Source organism: Mustela erminea, chromosome 5 (genome assembly GCF_009829155.1).
Source record: "Mustela erminea isolate mMusErm1 chromosome 5, mMusErm1.Pri, whole genome shotgun sequence".
Lineage (NCBI taxonomy): Eukaryota > Metazoa > Chordata > Mammalia > Carnivora > Mustelidae > Mustela > Mustela erminea.
This window is the reverse complement of record NC_045618.1, coordinates 117,520,943-117,546,580: the sequence shown is the minus strand read 5'-3', so window position 1 is coordinate 117,546,580 and position 25,638 is coordinate 117,520,943. Positions and strand designations below refer to the sequence as shown.

Genomic DNA, 25,638 nt, shown 5'->3' with positions numbered 1-25,638 from the left:
GACCCTGAGATCATGACCTGAGTTGAAGGCAGAGGCTTAACCCACTGAGCCACCCAGGTGCCCCCACATGCTGACTTTTAGTGAGTACCTGAGAGAAACTGCTATAGAAAATATTAGCAGGGCACCTGGGTAGCTCAGTCGGTCAAGCTATCCGACTCTCGATTTCAGCTCAGGTCATGATCTCAGGATTATGAGATTGAGCCCCACACTGGTTCTCCTGTTGGGAGTGGTGCCTGCTTCAGACTCTCTCCCTCTCCCTCTGCCCCTCCCCTCAAAACAAAACAAAACAAAACAAAACATAAAAACAAAGAGAGAATATTTACTATAATATGACTTCTTTAAAAACATGGGGGAAATAATGTTGTGGATTATAGAACAAGTAGCTTATGTTTAAAAAAACTAAAAAGAAGGAAATGATTATCATAAAATACTGAACTTGCTAATTAAGCTCATTTAATTCTGCAATTAGCAGTATTAGGATGGATAATACAGATGATAATCTTACTCCAAACCCAATGAAAACAAAGGGTAAAATATTTGAGAGAGAAAAACACATGGCAAAATGTATATACACTAGGTTTCCAATCAAACTTCAACCTTCTGGTGTTTTCATTTATTCTTGCCAAACTGCAGTGTTTTATATATTTGAAGTTTCTTGGAGATAAATAATTTACAAAGTGGCAATATGATGCCTTATGGTAAGAAATTAGAAAAACAGGGCACAAATTTTTCCCAAATACAGAAGAGTTGGAAGTGATTTAATTCATTTTTGCTTTCTGAGAGAAAATACATAGCAAGAGGTAAACAGTGGAGTCAAGGTCTAATCAATAATGATCAGCACTGAAATAGTCAACAGCAAAGTCTTCTACATTCTAATAGTGTTAACAGAGATTTGATATACCAAATTTTTAATATCCAGGTAAAGCTTTAAAAAAAAAACCCATCAACACAGTATAGCAATAACTACCTATGGTTGAAATTCTCATTGATTGTGTAATTTATCTACTTGCCCTAGCATACTACTCTTTTACTGTATATTTTGGCAAGTTTTAAAACACTCCCTTTATTCTGGATATTTGATATAATTCATCCCATTTTTTTATATCAAATTTAATTTTCCATAAGATCCATCAACTATTATAATTATGACCTCCATAAATACATTAACAAGTGTATTGATCTGTCTCTTCTCATTGGTACCAAATTGAAATCACAAGTCTTCTAAAACAATGTCAAGTTCTTCACCAAATTAACGTGTCATGTCTTCAAGATGGGTTTAATTTGTGCCACTTGATAACAACCTTTTCTGGATTTGTAACTGTTTCTTTCCACTGATTTGCTGCTTCGGTGTGATTACTGTCTTCGCTTATCCAAATCTGTAAAGAAACAGCACAATCATTTAACTTAACATGAGAATAGCAACTGAATTCAAACAGTTAATTCCTTTTACTGACAAAAGGCAAGTGGAAGTTTGGTTCACATATTTTCTTTTTTTTTTTTTTTTAAAGATTTTATTTATTTGAGAGATCACAAGTAGGCAGAGAGGCAGGCAGAGAGAGCGAGGAAGGCAAGCAGACTCCCCACTGAGCAGAGAGCCCGACATGGGGCTTGAAATCCCAGGACCCTGGGATCATGACACGAGCCAAAGGCAGAGGCTTTAACCCACTGAGCCACCCACGTGCCCATGGTTCACATATTTTCAATCAAACGATCATTCCATTTTTCCAAATATATGTCAAAACACCTAACCTGCTTAGTCACTCTGAAGACTAATGTTATATGATCCAATCCAACTTCAAAATTTGATGTGAGATATTCTAAAATAATTTCTCCCAAAACAGTAATTAGTATCCTTGGTTATTCAGTATATCTAGAAGCTCAACTTAGAATTCATCCCAACCATTCAAAATCATTTTTGTGAAAATAAACAGAGACTAATCATGATTTAAGTTAAACTGGTAAGAAATACACATTTTTAAGCACATTTTAAGCTGTGATTTTAACTGAAATCTAAACTGTAACTTTAGGTCATAGATATGAATGAATCTGAGCAAAGTTCAGAGCACAATGCAGATGTAAGACTTCACACCTGCCTAGAGGAAATGGGGACAAGGAATTCGAAGCCTGAATGCTAACCTCAGCTTTAGCAGTAACAGGAATTAACTTCTCTGAGGCTCAGTTTCTAATTCTTTTAAATAAAGAATTTGGAGCAGGTCACTGATTTTCAAACCTCTTCCCCTTAATTTCCTGGTCAGAAGTATTTTTCCTTCAAATAAAATCCTACATAGAACCTAATATACGAAACAGGTAACACCAGCGTTCTTTGGCTGACATCAGGAGACTCTGAGACTGCATTTGTTTCCCCTACCACGGTGGCTCCTGAGAACCTAAGAGAAGCCACAGGAACAGATGGCCAGCAAGATCTCTTCCAGAATTGTAATTCTTAACTAGACTCTCAACTAAGAGAGTGGAATCACCAAAAAAGTTATCATGAAAAATCACCTGTCAAGGAAATCTCCCATTCCAACCATACATGATAGCTGGGGCTTGAGGATATAGGAAAACTTTAACTGAATGCACTTCACAGGCCTCAAGGCCTTGAAAAGTATGCTACATATATGAATTCTTAAGTCCAAACTCCTTCCAAAATAGGAATAAATGAGGAACAACAAAACCATAATTTTTTTAACAAAGATTTTAGGTAAAATGCATGAAGAACTGAGTCAAAGAATTAATATCCATCTTTGAATATTCACATACCATTTTAGGATTTCACATAGACTGCTAATGACATCTTGTTATCAAACAGAAGCTTTTAAACCAATGATATAGATATTGGAATTTAAATGGGAGTCAAACAATCATTATTAAGATAAAAGATAATGGACAGCTACCATTAATCTACTCAGAGTAAAATAAACTACAAAGGAAGTAAGTCCCCATTGGACTGGCAAGTAAGCGTTGTTTTCTTCCACAGATTACAAGAATTTTTAAACACAGCAATCCAAACACCAAAATCAACTATCTAAATACCATCACGACCAGTGCCAAAACTAATGTTTTCTAGGAATCTGAATCTAACATAATTCAGTTAATAGCATACAGAGTTAAACACTAAACTGAACACGAAACAGAATGAAGTAAGTTGGACATCTGTAGCCTTAAAAATTTTGATTTAATTACTTAGTGAATGTACAAATCAGAGAGAGAAAGACAAGCCATAAGAGACTCTTAATCATAGGAAACAAGAAGGAAGGGGGTTGGGAGAACGGGGTAACTGGGTGATGGGCATTAAGGAGGGCATTTGATGGAATGAGCCCTGAGTGTTATGTAAGATTGACCTCCCTGACCTCTACCTCTGAAACCAATTATACATTATATATTAATTAACTGAATTTAAATTTATAATTGTATTTTAAAAAAATACTGGATAGAAGAAAAATAAATAAATACTTAGCATTAATACCATTAACTAGTCAATGGTACTAAAAACTGATCTTTCTTACAGTATTTATAGTTTAGAAGCTCAGAAACAGATTTATTTTAGCTAAGAAACCTAACTGCACTGAAATTCCAACTATTTGTATTAAAGCAAAGTCTGACAGGATTTCACCTTTGTGGCAACATCAAATTTTAATTTATGGTGCTGTAGAATTTTACTCTATTCAACTTCAATTTTACTCTATATTCCTTTTGTTAACCAAATGTTTCAATGCATAGAGAAGTTCAAAGAAAGGATTCAAGATAAAAACTCACAACTAACCTGCCCCACAAAATGTCTTCTTCTTACAGAGCTTCGACTGTAAAGCTTAACAAGAAAAAGAATTTCTTTTTCATTCTGTATAAGTGGAAAAATCATAGTTTCTCCCCACTTTACTCTTCCATTGGAGGCCTTCAGTAAGCGTGTCTTCTTCTTATAAATCAACTCTCCTGAACTAAACATTCCCACCTTCACAAAGAAACCTAAAAAATAAGAAATTTTGATATGTAAAATTTTATTTTAAATCCCATATAGTGATATATACTCACATATTATATTTGGTGTGAAAACATATAAGCCACTTATAAAGAGCCAATGAGCTATTGGCATAACAGAAAAAACGCTGATAGTAAACTTTGTAATTTTAATCACACTTTACAAAGAACCACAGTGACCTCCAATGAACAGACTCTTTCCTCTAACCTGAATGCCATTAAAGACTGGAAATTGTAGGCATAAGTAATGGTCAGCAGTAGGGGGGTAATACTCCCCTACAGTATTTTGTGTAATACTGAAAAGTATTACACAAAAGATAGGGGCCAACTCTTCAGAGAGCTGGAGGAATTTCCTTCCCAATTTTATGCAGGTAAAATTCTTTGATTGCGACTCCAGAAGTTAAACATATGCCTGCTAGAGAAAATCTATTCTTTAAATAAATTGAGCTGGAGAGCTTCCAGTAATGATAGAATAGTTGTACAAACTAAGCTTCCCATGGATAACAATGATCAACTCTGGGGAAAACAAAACAAAACAAAACACTGTTCAAGACCAAAAGTGGGGGCGCCTGGGTGGCTCAGTGGGTTAAGCCACTGCCTTCGGCTCAGGTCATGATCTCAGGGTCCTGGGATCGAGTCACGCATTGGGCTCTCTGCTCAGCAGGAAGCCTGCTTCCCTTCCTCTCTCTCTCTGCCTGTCTCTCTGCCTACTTGTGATCTCTCTCTCTCTCTCTGTCAAATAAATAAATAAATAAATCTTAAAAAAAAAAAAAAAGACCAAAAGTGGGAAGGAACTGGAGGAGTGTCACGTCTTGCAAGATGGAAACTACACTGCTAACATTCAGGTTCAGACAGCTTTCCGCCTAAGCATCCTCCCCTGTCTGATGGATGCATGGCACCTACAGTTCAGGCACAAAGTTGTCATGGACGGAGCTGGAGCTGCAGAGCAGCAAGAAATGGAGGAGGGAACTTCCAGAAAGGAGGGAGCTGTAAAGTGGTGACCGAGGACAGACCATTAGATTTACAAGATGCAGATCATGGATAATCCCAATCAGCAGTTTTGATTAAAGAAAGACACCTCTTAATGTAATGAACTGCATCTGCAGACTTCTACTGACATCCTCGTTCTTAGAACTAACCTACTATGTAGTCCTGGTAATTTATTCTTTTCATGCCAAATTGGATTTCATTTGCTTATTTTTATTTTATGATTTTTCTATCTATATAAGTGGTAATAGTCCATAGCTATTTTTTTCTATGCACTATCTTTTCTGTTTTGATATTGAGAATATGCTCACCTCGGAAAGTTACTTTTTCCATTGTTTCTCCTGCTTTGGAACAGCTTATATAAAATAGGAATTAGGGGTGCCTGGGTGGCTCAGTGGCTTAAACCTCTGCCTTCAGCTCAGGTCATGATCTCAGAGTCCTGGGATTAAGCCCTACATCAGGCTTTCTGCTCGGCAGGGAGCCTGCTTCCCCTTCTCTCTCTGCCTGCCTCTCTGCCTACTTGTGATCCCTCTCTCTGTGTCAAATAAATAAATAAAATCTTAAAAAAAAATAGGAATTAAATGTTCCTTGAAAGTTTGGTAGTCTCTATCAGTAAAATCATCTTGGCCTGGTGCTTTTATTAGAGGCAATTCTTTAACTATCTACACATGGTTAATCATTTTATTCAGATGTTCTCCCTCTTTTGGAGCAAATTTCAACAACTTTTTTTTCTCTGAAAATCAGTTATTATATATAGATGTTCAAATGAACAGGTATAGTTTTAAATGGTATTATCTAATTCATTATTGAATCTCTTCTGAATGTGAAATGTTATCCACCCCCTTTTCATGTTTTATTTTTGCTCAATCCAACTTACTCTAGGCTTGTTTATTTTACTGATCTCTTCAAAGAAAAAGATTTTGGTTTTATTGATTATGTCTTTTGCTGTTGTCTTCATAATTATCAACTTCAACTTTACCTGTAACTCCTCACCTCTACTTTCCTTTTTGTCTGTTGTTGTTTTCCTAGCTTCCTGAACTGAATGGTCAGTTGCATTTATTTTCAGTCTTTGTAGTTAGAGTGGACATCCATTGCTTCTGCTGCCTCCCAAGATCCTCTCTTCTTGTAGCGGAATGAGGGAGCACTCTTACCCCACTCTAGCCCTGGTAGAATGGATCTCAAATCCCAAGCTGTAGGAGAAGCCATGTGAACCAGGCCTACACAATACAAATTATCAGAACCCCTTCTTGTGCCCCAAGGCCCAGGGAAGGAAAGTGTATCAAGGGTTGAGTTTGGTATTTTTAAATTTTTTTTTTTTAAATTAAGTTTCTAGTTAGCAATACATTCAAATGAAGGGCAAACTAGGAAAAGAATAAATTTTCTAGGCTGGTGAAATATTTCTAACAGTCCTCTGAAGACACAACTTATCTTAACTGATGAGCTCAATAAGGAATGGCATCAAGTGAATAAAAACCAAGTGAACATGGATTAAAGTAGGCACAATGGCTGAAATTTGAAATCCAATAAAGTAATTTTAAGTTAAAAGGTAAGTAAGTTAAATAACAAAAGTAAGATTTTAATGTCCGTTACTAAGAAATGCAGGAAAAACTACTTTTTACTAATATTTTCTAAAGATTCCACTTTGAGCCACGGATATACTTACTCAAAGCAAGAGGTGTTGAAGAGCTTGGAAGGTATTGTGCCTCGAGAATCTGTAACTGAATTCTGCTATTTACGGCTTGAAAACAAGTCCCCAGTTCAAGTTCTGCATGGCAAACCTGGATATCAAAAGAGTGCCATTTGTTAATTAAGAATAAGATTTGGGGTTATTTCAAAAATTTAGAAATAAAGAACTACAGTTAGAAGAAAACACTGCTTTTTTTTGACACACAAAGCTATGGTCCATAAGATGGTTAGGAGAAATGTCATGGATTCTGTAAATATGAGGTACTCACTTTCATGGATTCTGAAAATCCAAGTCACACCAACATATCTGATTGTTCCCAATCAGAGCAGTCAGAAGATAATTCAAATTGAAAACAAATTAAATTCCCAAGCAGCTATACTAAAGAAAGTGTCAGCACGATAAACACCAAAGCAGCACACTTCCAAAAACACTTAAATGTATTCATTTGAATTATTTTTAAGAATACATGAAGCTCAATAAAAAGTTTCAAATATGAGAATCATCATTATATTTTTCTAATTGTAGACATGACAGTAGGTGCTACCCAGCTCAGAAGAAAAAGGATTACTACAAGGAACAAATGTGTGGGTTAAGAGCTGACTTACTATGCTGAATGAGAGCCAGCCAAAGAAGAAAGCTGGCAAGAAGGGAGCTAGTGAAAGTGGAGGCAGGAAATAATAAGGAAAAGGTCAAAGAAAACTGGAGGCAAACAATAAAATGAAGGAGAAACAGAGAAGGGAAAAGTTAAATTAAAGTCTTTGTTGATTAAAAAGGAATGCTACTGTTCTTGGCATTTTATTTTTTTTATTTTTTATTTTTTAAAGATTTTATTTATTTGGCAGAGAGAGAGAGAGTGAGGGGGGAATACAAGCAAGGGCGGGGGGGGGGGGAGAAGCAGGCCCCCTGCTGAGCAGAGAGTCCAATGTGGGGCTCGATCCCAGGATCCTGGGATCATGACCTGAGCTGAAGACAGACGCTTAAGGACTGAGCCACCCAGGTGCCCCATGTTCTTGGCATTTTAAAAAAGTAGATTAAAAAGGACATTACTTACTGTTTATAAAACAACAAGAAAACTATGGATAAAATTTTTTATTATGGTTTTTTTTAAGATTTTATTTATTTATTTGACAGAGCGAGAGACAGCAAGAGAGGGAACACAAGCAGGGGAAGTGGGAGAGGCAGAAGCAGGCTTCCCACTGAGCAGGGAGCCCAATGCAGGGCTTGATCCCAGGACCCTGAGATCATAACCTGAGCTGAAGGCAGACGCTTATCAACTGAGACACCTAGGGGCCCCTTATTATGGTTTTGTACCCACAATGTGATCATACTTATGAAAATACCTAATGGTTGCAAAACTTCCCTTAGTGTTACACACCTGTAGTACTCACTCATACAAAACCGAGCAGTGTTTAGCAAAAAGTTTGCCATTTCCAACTTGCCAGTGTCATTTCGGAATTCAAATTACTTACTATGTTCCAGGATATTAATTTAGATCATGAGAAACTATTCAAAGTGGTTTTCAATCTCCCAGTCACCAAAAAATTAAAATTCTAATCAAGCAACAGGTATATATTAAGTGTATTTTTAACAGGCACAAAACTGTGGAAGATATAAGATATGATCTCTGGTCCTGAATAATGTATCATTTTTTTTGAAGAAGACTTTCTAAGCCTTCCTTGAATTGTTGTTGAAAGTGAAAACTTATGCATAATTGGAGGAAACCATGACCTGTGATGTTGGACCATATCTCCTTGGCGGGAGCACTATATAGTCGAGCTAAGAGGGTCGGTCCTGGAATCGGTGCTTCTGTTCAAATCCCGCCTCACCAACTACCAGCTGGAGGAAACCAGGCAAGGGCTTCAGTGTGTTGGTCTCCACGGTAGGGATACCAAGAGCAGAGAGCTCCGAAGTTTGGTGTGAGCATTAAGTCACCTAACACCACCTCCCCTGTGTGGTTGAAGTGTCTTCTGCACGAGAACCTCTTGTGCATTGTTCCACACAGAAATCTGGGTTCTCAAATAAATACTTCCATTACTATTTGTCAAGGTCAACAATTCTGTACCGAGGAAAGCATGAGCTTACATGATAGTTCTACTGTTCACGCGATGTAGTTATCAGTATGAGTCTGGCTCTGTCACTTTCACAAAGACTACCAATCTTCTTTCTCGACACAGGAAACAAAGCCTACTACTTTTGCCTTAGCCAGTAATATGAAATATTCACCCTCAGTAACGTAACGTAAGTTCACTGGTCCAGTAGAGCTCCTAAGCTCTTCCTTCAGGCCACCAATCTTTTTGTATGCCTAGCACCTAGCACAAAGCAGATATACAAATGTGTGTAAGACCTCTAATACGTGACATTATTTGGTGGAAACTCAGCCATAATCATTCATTCAGATTCTCCAAGGCAGATAAGATTAGAACATCTCAATTCCCCAGAAAATACCTTTGCTGAGTTATCTTTTGATACACTCTCCTAGACCTTAAAGTGTTACTATATGAATCAACCACCTGAATAGTATATTTGTGCCCTCTGTAAAATATGGTTGCAGATTACTCTCTACACCAAGTTAATTAAAAAAAAAAAATGCAAGGTGACAAACTCCTGTCACAGTTAGAAATCAAATCTGCTATATTTCAACAGAATATAAAAATAATCTAATATGGCATGCTTTCATTCATCATTTATTCTTTCCTACCTACCTATGTACCAGTATTCAATGCCAAGAATAAAACAGACCCTTACTAAGCACAGTCAAATATAAAGAAAACAGATGGAAGCTAGAGGCTACTTCTGTTTAGAACAAGTAACTGAATTCTAAGTTGTAATAAATGCTATACAGGGAACACACTGGAGATGGAGACAGAAAATAATACATAAGAAATAACTACTAAAAATATCATTTTTTGATTATAGAAATCTTTTGGTTTTTGTTTTTTAATCCCTAACTTAATTCCCCTCTAATTCAGTGGTTCTCAACCAGGCTTGCACCGCCGCATCACCTGGAAAGCTGAGAAGTACAGATGCTTGTGGCCTACCCCTGCCTCCCCTCACTCCCCTCACAAAATTCTGATTTAGCTGGTCAAGATGCGGGCATGTTTGTCAAGCTCCCCAGGCGATTCTAATGTGTAGCCAGGGTTAAGAATCACTTAAAGTCATGTTAAATATTTTGGAAGGCAGAAAAAATATAAATCCCATATGAACTTAAAATCACATATAGGCTTGACCTTACAGAAGCTTATGACTGATTTCTGTAACTGTTATCCTGACACAGAAGCTGCAGAATTAAATTATTAGGGCTATCTAAACAATTTCAACAGCTAGTTGAAATTAGCTAGTTAGTTGAGAGAAATTAGCTGGCTAGTTGAGAGAATTAAAATCAGGTCTCAAAAATCAAGAAGCGGTACAGATAATCAAGTTCTTTTCCAAAACAAACTAACTAACAAACAAACAAGCAATACCCCAGCCGTAAGAGCCTCCATTTTACCCAATTTATGGACAGATATTTAGCTTACTCATGATTAAAACCACCTTCCTAATCTTTTAAGGCAACCTCTGAGTTTGGAGTTTACGATTCTTTCTTGCTCTTTCTAAGTTATCAGCTACTAACTTCAGGATTATTTTCCCTGACATATGAAATGTTTATATAAAATGTACTAGGAGAAGGTAACCCTAAGGTTATTTTTCAACAGAGAAGGCAAAGGGTATCTGTTATCTTTTATCAATTACTTGATAAAACAACCTTTTATCAATTACTTAAAAAGCATTATTTAACAATGACATCAGCATTATTATTATTACTATTTCTTCTTGAGACTTCCTGATCCTCTAGTATATTCTAGAGCGTTCAGTTTACACTCCAACCAAAACTCACCCCCAAAAATAGTTCTAAAAGTATAAAACACTTTCAACATTACATACCACTATCACTTACAGAAATTTTTGAAGGTGGCATTATATCCAAAGAGTATTCCATCTCCTGTGTGCTGAGAGTTCTGAGTGAGAGTGAGCATTCTCCGATGGTTTTCTTCCTGGGAGTCCGGGTTTGAATCTTAAATACAAGCCTTACAGTTTGTAGACTTTGGAGTTTAATAGCAAAAACAAAAGTTTCCATAAATTCGATAATCTAAAAATAAACCACACACACAAGAAAATAATAAAAAAAAAAGTAGATAAAAGGACTGAAAAAAAAAGATATGCTGATACAAAAGAAATGAAAATAACATTTTATAATGTAGGAAAGGAAGATATAAATTTTTTTACAACAAAAAGATATTTTTCAATGTAACTTAAGATGACAATGACCATGAATTATTTTTCCAGAATTTATCCTGAATACTGCCTTCTTTAATTTCACAAATCATCCTTTTAATTACTAAGGAATTCAGGTCAATATCAACAACAAGTTTAGCAGAATATAGCTTCTCTACTTTTTGAAAATTGGGTTGTTTTTCATCTTTGGTTCTGGGGTATCTTTCCTGCTATTCACCACAATTTTTCAACAGTTAATAAGCGGTTCAAGAATCTCATGTGTGCTCTCTCATAAGTACCCCAAACCTAACCATTCACATTAAGAGACTTGAATTATTTCTATTCTTTGTCTAACATTCTTCCCACCTACCTTGGGCTTCAATTTCTCCTTCGGTGATGTTTGCTTCACCCTTTCTAACCTGGAAATCAGTCTCCTTGGAAAGTGCTATCTTTTCTCATAAGCATCCACCCCAGGCAGCAAGTCAGTGTTTTCCATGCTCAGAGTATTTTCCAATATTCTTTTCATTATTCCTAAAGTTTTAAAAGCCTAAGCTTACCATGGGCTCACATCTTCTTAACACCAGACTGATTTTGCTCTACACTTCCTTATTCTCTTTTACTACATTTTTTTTTTCCTTTAAAGATTCTATTTATTTGACAGAGAGAGATCACAAGTAGGCAGAGAGGCAGGCAGAGAGAGAGAGAGAGGAGGAAGCAGGCTCCCTGCTGAGCAGAGAGCCCAATGCGGGGCTCGATCCCAGGACCCTGGGATCATGATCTGAGCAAAAGGCAGAGGCTTTAACCCACTGAGCCACCCAGGCGCCCCTTTACTACATTCTTTTGAAAAAGATTTTTTTTTTTGCCTTTTGAAAAAATAAGATATCTGGGCAACTAACATCAATATTTTAGATACTGCAACCACATTTTGACTTTTATTGTAACTGTTTATATCTGTATAGTCAGAATTGTGTTTGAGAACTCCCAAACACCAGCACTCTCTTTTTCTCTCAGTCTCACGATCACATCAACAATGCAGTGTACACCAAGTGTTCTTTTTTTTTTTAAAAAAAGATTTTATTTATCCACTTGACAGACATCGATCACAAGTAGGCAGAGAGGCAGGCAGAGAGAGAGGAGAAAGCAGGCTCCCTGCTGAGCAGAGAGCCCAATGCGGGGCTCGATCCCAGGACCCTGGGATCATGATCTGAGCAAAAGGCAGAGGCTTTAACCCACTGAGCCACCCAGGCGCCCCAAGTGTTGTTAAACGGAGATGCAATGAGCTTACACATAAGCCACGTGTGCTGGTCTACTTCACATTTTGCTACAGTAAGGGTCAACAAGTTGATCAATAATAATAAATTTAAAAGATTCTGTGCAAGTTTTAATATGAGAACAATTTTCCCCAACTTTTCCTAAGTTAATTTGGTTTTATTTGGCAATCAAAAAGTGAAACCTGAGGCACCCAGGTGGCTCAGTGGGTTAAAACCTCTGCCTTCGGCTCAGGTCATGATCCCAGGGTCCTGGGATTGAGCCCTGCCATCAGGCTCTCTGCTTAGCAGGGAGCCTGCTTCTTCTTCTCTCTCTGCCTGCTTCTCTGCCTACTTGTGATCTCTGTCTGTCAAATAAATAAGTAAAATCTTTTAAAAAAAAAAAAAGTGAAACCTTTCCTGTTTAATTCAGGAAGGATTCATCTTGAATGTCAGCATTATAACTGGAGTTAAGATTTATTTCCATCTTGACCTTCTATAATGCATATTTTCATAAAGTGAGATACTAACACATGTACATCAATTTTGATTACTGCCTTTTTATTTACTAAGAACATTTTTCCATGTCCCTAAAAACTCTCCCTAAGGGGCACCTGGGTGGCTCAGTGGGTTAAAGCCTCAGCCTTCAGCTCAGGTCATGATCTCAGGGTCCTGGAATGGAGCCCTGCATTGGGCTCTCTGCTCAGCAGGGAGCCTGCTTCCCCCTAAGATCTCTCTGCCTGCCTCTCTGTCTACTTGTGATCTCTCTCTTTGTCAAATAAATAAATAAAATCTAAAAAAACATACTTTAAAAAAAAAAACCTCTTCCTAAACATTATCTTTTATAGCTGCCTAGTATTCTATCGCATGGTGTTATGGTCTAAATTTGGCCCCCAAAAAGATATGCTGAAGCCCTGATGTCCAGTAACTCAGAACGTGACCTTATTTGGAAACAGGGTCCTTGAAGATGTAAATGGTGACATTAAGGTGAGGTCGCAGTGGAGACACAGTGACAGATGGAAAACGGCATGTGAAGATGGAAGCAGAGTGAAGCCAAGGAATGCCAAAGACTGCTGACTATTACCAAAAGCTAGGAGAGCAGCATGGAACAGATTCTCCCTCACTGCTGACACCTTGATTTCGAACTTTCTCCAAAACTGTGAGAGAGAAAACTCTGTTGTCCTAAGCCACCCAATTTGTGGTACTTTGTTATAGCAACCCACAGAAACTCTAATGCCCATGGTATAGATTCCGTGAACTTTCTCAACCGTTCCCCTATATAAGACATTTAGTTGGTTTCCAATTATTCCCCTATGAACAAAACTGCTAAGAATACTTTATATATATTTTTATTTGCATTTTAAACTATTTCCATGTAACACATTCCAAGTAGAATTACTATGTAAGATGTATAAATATTTCAAGACTTTGATGTGTTTTGTCAAAATAATTTCCAGAAAGTTCTATGTTCCAGAGTAATTATAAATTTTTTCCTAATTTTAATAAGCAAAGAAAGAAAGAGCGCAATATGGAATTTAAATTTGAATTTCTATAACTACTAGTGAGAGTAAATTTTTTTCACGATTATTAGTTATTTGAATTATCTTATTTTTAAATCATATGTCCTTACAGAAAATACCTTTCATTTGCATGGAAAAACACTAACCTTTCATATATGAAAAGACAAAAATGAAGATATATTTAAAGTAATGGGAAGTCTAAAATCTATAAAACCAAATTCAGGATCATAAGTCTTCTGATTATAATAGCTGGAAATACTTAGAAAGAAATTTATTACAGTCATGCAATTATTCTTCAAAGCCAAAGTAGGCTAGGAGGAAAGAAAACAAAAATATAGACATTCTCCTTTCATACAAGAAAAGTAGTCTCCTATGCTTGGATTAAATTAATAAATTAAAATAAAAATAAAAGAAAAAGATTTTCTTTTTAAATGCAACATTGGACAATGAACTATCAAGTATTTTTGAAGCACAAAATTGTCTTTAAAAAGCAATGAATATGTAGTTTGCAATTTCTCCAAAACAAAACATTTTCTCATTCCAATTCTTTACACAGTTTAAAGTGACAAATATGAAAAAATAAATAAACAAACAAATAAATAAATAAATAAAAAGAAATTCAAACACAAGCAGCCACTTACATGAGAGCCATCCTTTGCTGAAGATTTGAAATGCACAGGTTTGGGCAATGTCAGTGTTCCTTTTATTGAAATAGTAGGAGTGTCTCCACAATTAGAAGGCCAACTTAAATCTCTGCACTAAAAAAATTAAAAATATAGTTTGAATTTTACAAAGAACCCTAACAATACAAATATTTGATGTATTTCTTGAGTTAAATGACTTAAATACAAGCCATAAAAGTAAACGTTAGTGTACTGAGATCTTTTGTTTCATCTACATTAAAATAATTGGACATTTAATGTTCCAGACAGCGTATCAATTTCCTTTTTGAGGTTAAAAACCACAATTCCATCAGACCTACAGACTTAGTTTCTTTAGAGTCTTTTTAAAATACTGTTTTCTGCAGAATACTACAAAATCCTAAATTCCAAAGAAGGTATTGTCCGTTACCCAGAGAGAGCAACAGATGTTTATAATGAAAATATTCAATTTTGTCAGAAAAGTTGGTATTTGCTAAATCAACTTACCTGCAAAACTGTGATCCAGATCTGCTCTACTGAAGAATTATAAAACACTTTCACATTCAATCTCCCAAAATCTCTTTCATCTCCTGACAGAGTAATTGTATCTGAATTGTAAAAGGACAAGGACATTTGAAATGCTATGCAATCCTTCTAATCCAATTATGCTTTGACACAATCTAATTTTAAGAGCACAACTGAAAATTGCCATTTTTTTTTTTAAGTTGCCACTTTAATAAGACAAAAATCTCACTTCAGTGTTACTATTGGAATGCTAGGGTAAGACCTATAAGAAGTACATTGGCTTGAAAACTTAAATACAGCCTGAGTGACTTACGTTAAAACTAAGATACACTTTCCCAAATAACACTGACATGGCTTTTAATCCTGGATGCTTCTAGAAGTTTCTGCAATAGAATACTCAAAACAAACAAAAGTCATGTCACTGCTTTGTGTTTTTTAAAGATGCTTTCGTGCCTGAACCCTAAAATGGGCTACCTGATCCAAGTATTCATATACAGATAACAGATATAACCATCTTGAAGTTTTCTCTTTTACCCTACCATATATATATTCAAATTACGATTAGGTAGAAATAATTTCCTTAAAAAAAGAATATAAGAAGAAGGCACTTTATTCCTTACCCAGGCTTCTGTTACTGCCCTGGGAGTTTTTCCTTGAAGAAGAAGTGCTAGGCATGCTGGACCAGGAATCATGTCTCTAGAGATAAAAACTGTTCTTGAGTCTGATATCGTGCATCGAACTTTAAAGATTCTGAAACTTAACCCCCAACACCCACTCGGGTATCAAACTGCATGCTAACCATGTTGACAATGCTACTGGTCAGAATGTCCCTCTTTTAGATGGTAAAGAGAAAAAAAGCTTTCTGTCTATGTTACCAGGAAAATCTTCAATAGCTTACTTAGTCACATATGGGGAAAGCCTTTGCTGTTTGGAATTTGGTTTTATAAGGAAAAAGAAATTACTGCTTATTGTTTCCTAGTTGAAAGTACCAGTAAAAATAAGAATACATTGAAAGTGCCCTGTTACTTAAAAACCTGCTACGTAGCAGTCATTAAAGCATGGTCCCTCTGAACCAGCAAGATCAACATCACCGGGGAACTTGCTGGAAAGACAAACTGAAGCCCCCAGTGCAGAGCTATGGAATCAAATGCTCTGGGGGTATGATGGGCTGCCAGAATTTTAACAAGCTCACCAACCTATTCTGATACATATTCAAGGGCTGGTGCTCTGCAGAATTAATTCTGCGAGAAATTAACCCTACTGACAATTCCGAAGGATTATTTAGAATACACTTCCATTTTAATAAAATACATGTATATACACTCACATGGAAAAAAACACTCAAGTATCTAGAACAGTATTTTTATGTGCTTTTATTCTCAGTTATAGGAATATAGGTGATTTGTCTTTTTAATTTGCTTAACTCTATTTTGTAATTTTTAATTAATCACAATTTACTTATGCTTTTATAAGAAACTTTAAACATCAAAAAATTGTTTTATTTCAAAAATAGGAGGATGCTGTGTTAATATTAATGAGTAATTAAAATCCTATATCTCAATAGAAACACTAATTTTTACTAAGTAGGTAGCTGATTCAATAAGGAAGTTTCAATCAATACGCACTTCTAATCATATCTTTTCTAAATTCCAAATGCCTTCAAGATTACCTGAGTGCATACTAACTGAGAAAGGTAAGATTCATTTAAAAAAAGAAAAAGAAAAAGAAAAAGAAAATGCCTTTTAATAGCTGAAAAATGTGAAAAATGCACATGGGAAATGTTAAGTATTTATTCCTCAGATATTACCACAGATTTATCTACAAAAGGTCTATACATGTTGTTTCTAATGTAATTCACACATTCCTCAATTTTTTAGCTTGCAAATAAGTTATCCTATACAATTTATATCAATAATTCACCTGCATGAACCGCTGAGATGAACTTGTAAGATCAAACATAGACTTGCTTAGCCCAGGGGAACTGGGAAGTTTGCTGGTCCTTAAGTCACAAACTACAAAGAAACATGGAAAAATTTCTCTTTATCAAAGAAGAAAAAACATTGGACTATGAACTAAATCTCTATAGGAGTGCATCATGAATATTAACGCAATCTATTGAAGAGACAAAGTCTTCTACTAAAGTTTAAATTTTTTTTCGATTATTTTACTTTGGTTCAAATAGAAACCAACATAAATCAAACAACACATTTTCACAACCACATCAAATATCGAGCAGGAAAAACTCATTCTTTCTGTTTACATTACAATTCTTTATTCCATAGGAATACTCTAAGAGAATGTAGGTCTTCTGTGCTAAATGCAATTCAATAACATAATGAGCATTTAGTACATTAAAAAAATATTCTGAATTCCATGTGTTCCTATATTTCTAGTTTCCTTCCTAAACTAGAAGATTCCTTTTTTTTATAAATTTTATTTATTTGACAGAGAAAAAGAACAAGCACAAGCAGTGGGGAGTGGCAGGCAGAGGGAGAGGGAGAAGCAGGCTCCCCACTGAGCAAGGAGCCCAACACCAGGCTCAATCCCAGGACCCTGGGATCATGACCTGAGCCAAAAGCAGACGCTTAACAACTGAGCAACCCTGGCACCCAAAATTAGAAGATTCTTAAGGAATGGAACTCAGTACATTAACCATGTATTCTAAAACAGTGCTGAAATAAACATTTAAATAAATACTTCTGCCTTGTTTTTAGACCTCACCCTGAATTCAGTTGTTGGGATAGCCATATACATTAAAAACTTAAAAAACAGGGGGGTGGGGTTATGGACATTGGGGAGGGTATGTGCTATGGTGAGTGCTGTGAAGTGTGTAAACCTGGTGATTCACATACCTGTACCCCGGGGGGAAAAATATATTATATGTTTATAAAAAATAAAAAATTATTTAAAAAAAACTTGAAAAACAGAATTTTGTGAATCACATATATACATGAAAGTCTAAAATTTATATAGCGCTCAAATATTAAACTAAGAAAGTCCTATGATCATGCAGGCATTTTCTGTTTTCTTTGGTCATGTTTGTAATCTCATCATGAGTTTGTAAATTTATAATTTTTACTGAATAGAGCAGGAAAGAAAGAAGCTAATAAATATCTATTGTAGGGTTTCTGAATGGATAGATGATACAGAAAAAAATAAAACTTTTCAATAAAGGACAAATAAAATGGAACTGGAATTACCAATACACATCATTCATTAATCTTTCAATTTTCACATTAGATAGAATACCACAGAGATGCCATAACGTTTATCATATCACTTCTGAAGCCTGCTTTTCTCTTATTTTTTTATTTTTGATAATTAGAATCCTCTCTTCTAGGGTCTTAGATTTCATTTGATTTCTACAGTTGTTAGAGAGAAACACAAAGAGAAAACACACAAAAGAGTTTTCATACCTGATCCATACAGTCTCACTGCTTCTGAACGAGGAGGAAGGCGCCGGTTCAGATCAGGTGAAATGTGCGGATACCTGTAGCACGGGTTGTAAATGTCATAGCCAGGTCCATGCTGGGATGAACTGGAAAGTTCTACCTTTCGATCTCCAAAAGATGCTCTGGCAGATCCTGAAAGTAAGTGTTTCTAAAGTTTTATAATACACTTTTCTTGGAGTTATTAGCTAACAGCTAATGCAGCCAAGGCAGAGGGAAAAAAATTTTTGTCTCAAGTAATACCAAATCACATGTGCTTGAAATATAAAAAATAAGCACACATTTATTGAGCTCTGCATGGAGTCTTCTGCCAGGGATCAGCTATGAGCCCTGCTTTCAAGACAGTCTGGTAAATTTTTGGCATTTTTCTTTGCCCCATAAACAATTCTGTATTTTGTAATCTGAGTTTCCTTTTATTTTTCTACTTACACAAAGAACACCTTTTAAGTAAAAAGATAATCATTGTTTTGATGAAGATGCAGAACATTTATACAAACTGACAGCAAGCTGAGGGACATAGAACAATTCTTAATAACTCTGAAAGGACTGAAATCACAGAGTAATATTCTCTAATCACAATGCAATAAAGTTAGCAATCAACAAAAAGGTGATTAGAAAATATTTATATGGAAACACAACAGTCCTAGGATAACCAAAACAAATCTTTAAGGAGAAAAACAAGATTAAAAGATCTGTGCTACTGGGTATTAAGAACAGAACACTGGCACAATAAAGTAAGACTGAGCAGAACAGAAAGAGACACACATTATTTTGTGGACATTAGATTTACAATCAATGTGGCACTGGAAGATGGTGCAGAAAGAACAGTCTTATCAATAAAAGGTGCTAAGACAATTAGATATTGATATATACTAAAAAAAAAAAAACCCTTCATCCCAATTAAAACATTCACAAAACAGTAATTTCAATTGGATGTGGGTCTGAACTAAATGTTAAAGGTAAACCAATAAAACTTATACACTTAAGTAAATGTATAAGGCAGTTTTCACAGCCTTAGATCAGGGAAGAACTTCTTAAATGGAACATAGCGTTTATCATAAAAAAATTTTAATACACTGAACTACATTAAAATTGACATTTTCCATTTTTCTAGACTATTGAAGAGGGTGCAAAGGTAACCGACTGTGGGAGAAGACATGTACAAGAAGCAGAACCAACAGTACATGGTTCTGGCCATACAATGGCCAGAATACATCAGGAATTCCCACAAATCAGTAAGGAAAAGACAGGCAGGGCCACGTATAAATTGGCTGAAGGACTCGAGCAGACACTTCAGAAGAGAGGCTATCCAAATAGCCAAAAAATATGAGCGGGTGCTCAATTTCATTAGTCACGAGGCAAATGCAAATGAAAACTCCAAGGAGATTCCACTCCAGACTCACCGGCATGGTTAAAATCAAAAAGCCTGACAAAAGCAAGTGTGGACAAGAGGAGCACAACGTGAGCTACCAAGCTTGGCTGGTGGGAATCATAAACTGAGACAATCCCCTCAGAAAACAGCGGGGCAAACTCGACGAAGGCTGCACTATGCATACCCTGTGACATGAAGGTGCCGTTCTGGGACACGTACATGACTGAAATGCCCGCACGTGTGCTCCCCGAGACTCGTATAAGCATGTGCATAAGCATCATTATCCATCACGACCAGAAAATCAGAAAAAACTCAATGACCATCAACAGTAAAATGGACTGTAGTTTATACCTACAATAACCATCAACAGTAAAATGACTGTAGTTAGTACCTACTACTAAAAGCAACTTTTGTATGCTGTGCTGACACATGGCTGTATACCATGCCATTTGGGGTAAAAATGAATCTATTTTTTAGTAAATACAATAAATATATTGTACAGATATTAAAGCCAACTGAAGCTACTGACAACAATGTGAATGACTCTCACAAAAATGATGTTGAATGAAAGAACCCATAAACAGGAGACTATGGTAAATATGGCATTTCATTTACCTAAAGGTCAGAACACAGAAAAAAATAAACCATGACATTTAGGGATATGTGCTAAGGTGGTTTAAAAAAAAAAAAAAAGGGCAGAACAGCAAGGAAACAATAATCATTGCAGTTGGGACCTGATTACTCTGGAGTGACAGAAAAGAGGGAAGAGGGAGACGTCTGTGTACTGGGGTGATACATATTTGTTTACTTGAGTGGTGGCCATACATGTATTTTGCTTAATAAATTATGGAACTATGTATTTCTGCTTTGTTCCTTTTGTTCCCTTTTTCTACATGTGCATATTTCCAATTTAAAAAGGGTAAAACCAGTAGATAAAATTCCTTCCAAAGTTCAGAATCGTATTGGAAATAATATAGAGACATAAAATAAAGTTTTCAAGTATTTAAATTATTGCCATCTTTTCATCCTTTTCATCCTATTTAAAATAGAACCCACAGTATAAACCAATACTTTCTGAATTAAGCTAACCCATAAAACAGGTGGCTTCATACTGAGTTCAGAAAAGAAAAATAAAATATGGGGTTATGAGGTGAGATCTTACACTTACCCAGTTCAAATAACTATGTGTGTAATCCAACACAATACAGAGGCAGAGGGGTGCCAAGAGGGAGTTATGATGCCAGAGAGCTTTGCGAGGAGCCTGTACACCTTAGGAACTAACCCTTAAGTCATTCAGTGCATAAGCACTACCACGAGTCTGTTTATGGTAACAAGGATACACTGTCACGAGTCGTAGCACCAAAGATGACTCACTACCTTTATAGGCTACACCTAAAAAAAAATATTCTGATTTCATTTTTCCTTAACAGAATTCCAATTTTCCCCTCAAATGGTATACAGTGATATCATTTTTAAAGTTCAAGAGGAACCTCTCTCAATTTACAGAACCACACTGCCATAAAACTAACATAGAGTAACATTTACTTTACACCTCTCAAAAGATCTATTTAAAATTTTAGTATTTATTCAAAATGCATTCTCTTAATGGAAAGGTAGACAGATATGTGACAAAGCAAGCATGGCAAGATGTTAGTGATAGAATCTGTGTGTTACAAAGCAGAAAGCAACAGCAATGAAACAAAACACATTTCAAATACTTGACATATAATGTCAGTCATTACTGACAGTGGTTGGCCCTATCTCCCTCTCAAAATTTCCTTGTCAGCCCATCACTCATAGGCACATACACATACAGCAGGCACATGTCTGACTTCTAGAGTTAGACACCAAGAACACTTTCTCGACTCTAATAGAGTCATCTTTCTTTCCAATATGATCAAAATCAGATGACTTTACCACATACTCACTAAGCCTATAATTTAAGTGTAAACCCATTTCTTCATTCATTCAAATCAAAAAGCAATCTGTTTTCCAGTGACCTAATAAAACAGACAAAAGAAGAACCACCACATATAGCCAGATAGGTATTTCTTATTTTCTGATTATGAAAATAATACATAAGGTACCCTAAATGTTTAAGAATACAGAATTTATTAAATAAATTATGGTACATCTAAGGATTTAATACTATGGGGCCATTAAAAAGCAATGAACATGAAAACATGTTCACAATGTGTGACAAGAATAAAACAGATTACCAAACTGTTTATATAGTTTAATCCCAATCCTGTTAACAAGTACTGAGAAAGAGGAAGACCAATGATCAGGGTGTGCTGTGGCCAAGAGCTTGTAAACACTGCTTTTGAGAGACACTGCTGCCATGCAAAACTAGATGGTGGGCCAAGCATGGGGTTCTTCTTTCCTTGAAGAAAGAAGGAAAAAAGGAAGGGAGGGGGGAAGGAGGAAGGACGGAAGGAAGGAAGTAAAGATGGAAGGAAGATGGATCACTCCTACCAAACCCAAGTCTCCTGCAGATAAAAACAGTACACTGTAGACCAAAAAGAGAATGAACAAAAACCCTGAAGGCACTGGAGAGTGAGCAGAAGCAGGGCATATTCAGGACAGCACTGACTCTTGGAAGAAAGGGAATGGCCATCTGTTTTTAATGACTGTCTGCTTTAGCACAAGCCAAAGTTGGTGCTGCACAGGGCAGATAAAATGCCAAAAGAAAATCCACACTCTTTCTGGCCTAAAGAACCAGAGGGTAGAGTTCAGAGCTACCACAGCTGCTAGAAAGTAAGGTGGGTATCTTGGAAAGGAAAAAGCCCCAAATTCTGTGAATAAAGTCTGCTCAAACACCTGGCTGATCCCTAAGCCACACATATGCGGGACAGACTCCAACGAAGGATACAAAAACCAAGGTGAGATAAGAGCTGCCATCAAAGACAAAGAATTTGCAGCATAGTCCAACAAAGTTCATTGCCTGGTTAAAAGAAAGAAAAAAAGGAGGGGGGGATCCCTCTTACCTCAGAGTAATATAATGGACTCTAAAGTGTCCATGGCACAACATCCCAAATCCAGAATACAATCCAAAATTACTCCATACACAATGAAACATGAAAAGGTGACCCATTCCCCCACCCCCCGCCAAAAAAGACAAACCATAGAATCCAAACCTAAATGACTCTGATGTTAGAATTAACAGAGAAACATATTAAAGCCCAAAGACATAGAAGAAAATAGGTTTACGGTAATGAAAAAAAAAAGAAAACAAAATCACAGCAAAGAAACAAAATATATGAGAAAGAACCAAATGTAAATTCAACAACTGAGAAACACAATGTCTAAAATAAAAATTCACTTGATGGGCTTAACAGCTGTATGACAGAGGAAAGAGTGAACTTGAAAATCAATAATATCCAATCTTAAGGGTGGGGGAAATGGTAAACAACAAGCAAAAGAAGTCTCAGAGGTCCATAAAACAATATAAAAAGGTCCAACATATGTCTAATTGGAGTCCCAGAATGAGAAGAAAGGATGAGGCAGAAAATCATATTTGGAAAAATATTCTAGATTTTTTTTTTTTATTTATTTATCAGAGAGAGAGAGGGGAGAGAGCAAGCACAGGCAGACAGAATGGCAGGCAGAGGCAGAGGGAGAAGCAGGCTCCCCGCCGAGCAAGGAGCCCGATGTGGGACTCGATCCCAGGACGCTGGGATCATGACCTGAGCCGAAGGCAGCTGCTTAACCAACTGAGCCACCCAGGCGTCCCAAATATTCTAGATTTTGATAGGAGTTTGGATTGCAATGTTAATGCATTATTCCAAACTCAACAAAAAAAACCTCAAAACTGAGGCAGTTCATTTTGTATAAGGTTTATGTCAAAAGAAGAAAATTGTAAACAGATACTGAACTCTGATAAAGTATATATATGCTTAAGTATTCGGAAGGAAATGTATCAGTGTCTTCAATTTATTGTGAAATGTGTTCTCCACACCCCTCCAACTCATAAAGGACTAATAACAGATACAAGAACCAATAGATAGATATGTGATAAAGTATGGTAAAATATTAATGATCAATTCTATGTGGTGAATATATGGGTATTCACTGTTATAGTCTTTCAACTTCTTTGTATGTTTGAAATTTTTCACAAAAAAATTTTGAGGGGGGAAAACATTGTGACAGTGTTTCAATGACTAAAGCAAATTATTTTTAAAATACAAGAATTTCATGTTGCTTCTTCTTATCATCTTAATTCCACAGGCCTCTAACATCAGCCAAAATCTACCCAAAGAATCTATCTCACTCAAGTGGCTATTTAGACTGAGAAGTTGCATATACAATGGAATATTAGTCAGTCATTCAAAAGAAAAGAAATCTTACCATTTGCAAGGACGTGGATAGAACTAGAGAGTATTAGGCTAAGCAAAATAAGTCAGTCAGAGAAAGACAAAAATCCTATGATTTCACTCATCTGTGGAATTTAAGAAACAGAACAGATGAACATAGAGGAAGGGAAGGAAAAAAAAAAGATGAAACCAGAGAGAGAGAGACAAACCATAAGAGACACTTAATCATAGGAAACAAACTGAGGTTTGCTGGAGGGAAAGTGCGTGAGGGGATGGGGTAATTGGATGATGGGCATTAAGGAGGGCATGTGATGGAATGAACACTGTGTGTTAAATTCAACTGACTAAACTCTTGAACTAACAATACACTGTATGTTAATTGATCTTAAATTTTTTTTTAAAAGGCCACATCTACACACAAATGTGCGTTGGTTGTGATCAGATTTCATAACGGGACCTGTCAAAAATATTATACATTAAGTTCCTCTGCAGAAAAAGCAAAACAAAAATAAATAAATAAATAAATAGTTATACATAAAACAACTTTAAAACTCTCAAGTTATAAAAGAGCAAAATCACAGAAACAATAGCATTTAAATGCTATGTGTTGATCTTTATATCCTGCGTGTCATTTTTTTACCTTCAAGTTCCTCCAGATGTGACAGAGTTCCTGGTACCCTGGGCTGAACATATGAGAGCTTAAACCTGGGCACCACGAATGGTACGTCTTTGCCATCAGATGGTAATTTGGAAAGCAAGTAATCCTCAGTACAGCCAACCTGAGGCTTTACCGAAACAGCAGTCAATGGAGGGACAGAGACAGGGGTATCCTGAGTCTCTGAGACTGCTGCTTGAAAGTCTCTCTCCCTGGAAACTGCATGTAAAAGAAGAAAAAAGAAAAGAAAAAAGAAAAATCACAAGTATGAATGTAGAGTTATCTCTAATAATCTAAAGTTAGCATACTTTGGTACTTACTTCATCATTTTAGAACAAACTGCTAATACAGAAACCTCTATGTAGTTTTCCTATCAAGCACTTCTGGAATCTATATTAATTCTGTCCAGGCAATATTTGAGAAATTAATATATTATTTCTAAAGTATATCAACTTATCATAATGGTAAAAGCAGTTTTTAAAGCAACTCATCCCCACAAGAGTTCACAGATGGAAAACAAGTTTATTTTGTAGTTAATTCCATGATTCTTTTAAGTAAAATACTGTCAACAAAGCAATTCTTGTTGTCAGTACTGGTGGTTAACATCAGTCTTAAATATATAAAAGAATTCTGAAAAAAAGCTAAAGGTCTCCAAGTCTACAAAAACCTTCACCCAATCACAAAATAAAATGTATTTTTACCCTAATATAATGGCAACTTTCCCTGTTCTAGCTTCTGTGACCCATTTTGGCTCTGTCTCAAAGGCTGATGACTTCGGATGGGGAGGTAAAGAACACCCAGAGTTCATCTTTATGTACAATTAGTACTGTCTGTTGACTTCAGAAATGAAAGTACAACTACTACTGTGTAGGAATTATGAAATGTTTTAATGCAAAAAGAAGGCTTCGTACTCAAATATACTAGGAAGCTATACTCTAGATGAAGGAATACAAGAGAAAGCCAGAGAAAAATAAAGTTCCTGTCACAACTCTGAAGAGAGGAGGAGACCATGCAAT

The 25,638-nt window shown here is 36.1% G+C and overlaps 1 protein-coding gene across 3 annotated transcripts in view; it reads right to left on the bottom strand.

Moving 5' to 3' along the window:
- Window positions 1-433: 433 nt before the first annotated feature.
- The window catches only part of TC2N (tandem C2 domains, nuclear), a 39,443-nt gene continuing 14,238 nt past the window's right edge, over window positions 434-25,638 (bottom strand). For 2 of the 3 annotated variants that reach the window (XM_032344649.1, XM_032344650.1), the window contains exons 3-12: window positions 24,608-24,841; window positions 18,250-18,417; window positions 16,754-16,845; window positions 15,454-15,529; window positions 14,816-14,916; window positions 14,309-14,425; window positions 10,584-10,775; window positions 6,626-6,740; window positions 3,764-3,963; window positions 434-1,376 (exon numbers count right to left, since the gene is read on the bottom strand). In XM_032344649.1, the coding sequence (XP_032200540.1) occupies window positions 1,266-1,376; window positions 3,764-3,963; window positions 6,626-6,740; window positions 10,584-10,775; window positions 14,309-14,425; window positions 14,816-14,916; window positions 15,454-15,529; window positions 16,754-16,845; window positions 18,250-18,417; window positions 24,608-24,841 (1,406 nt within the window). In that variant the 3' untranslated portion in view covers window positions 434-1,265. The remainder of the gene's footprint in view (window positions 1,377-3,763; window positions 3,964-6,625; window positions 6,741-10,583; window positions 10,776-14,308; window positions 14,426-14,815; window positions 14,917-15,453; window positions 15,530-16,753; window positions 16,846-18,249; window positions 18,418-24,607; window positions 24,842-25,638) is intronic. The other variant, XM_032344651.1, reaches the window with a different exon arrangement.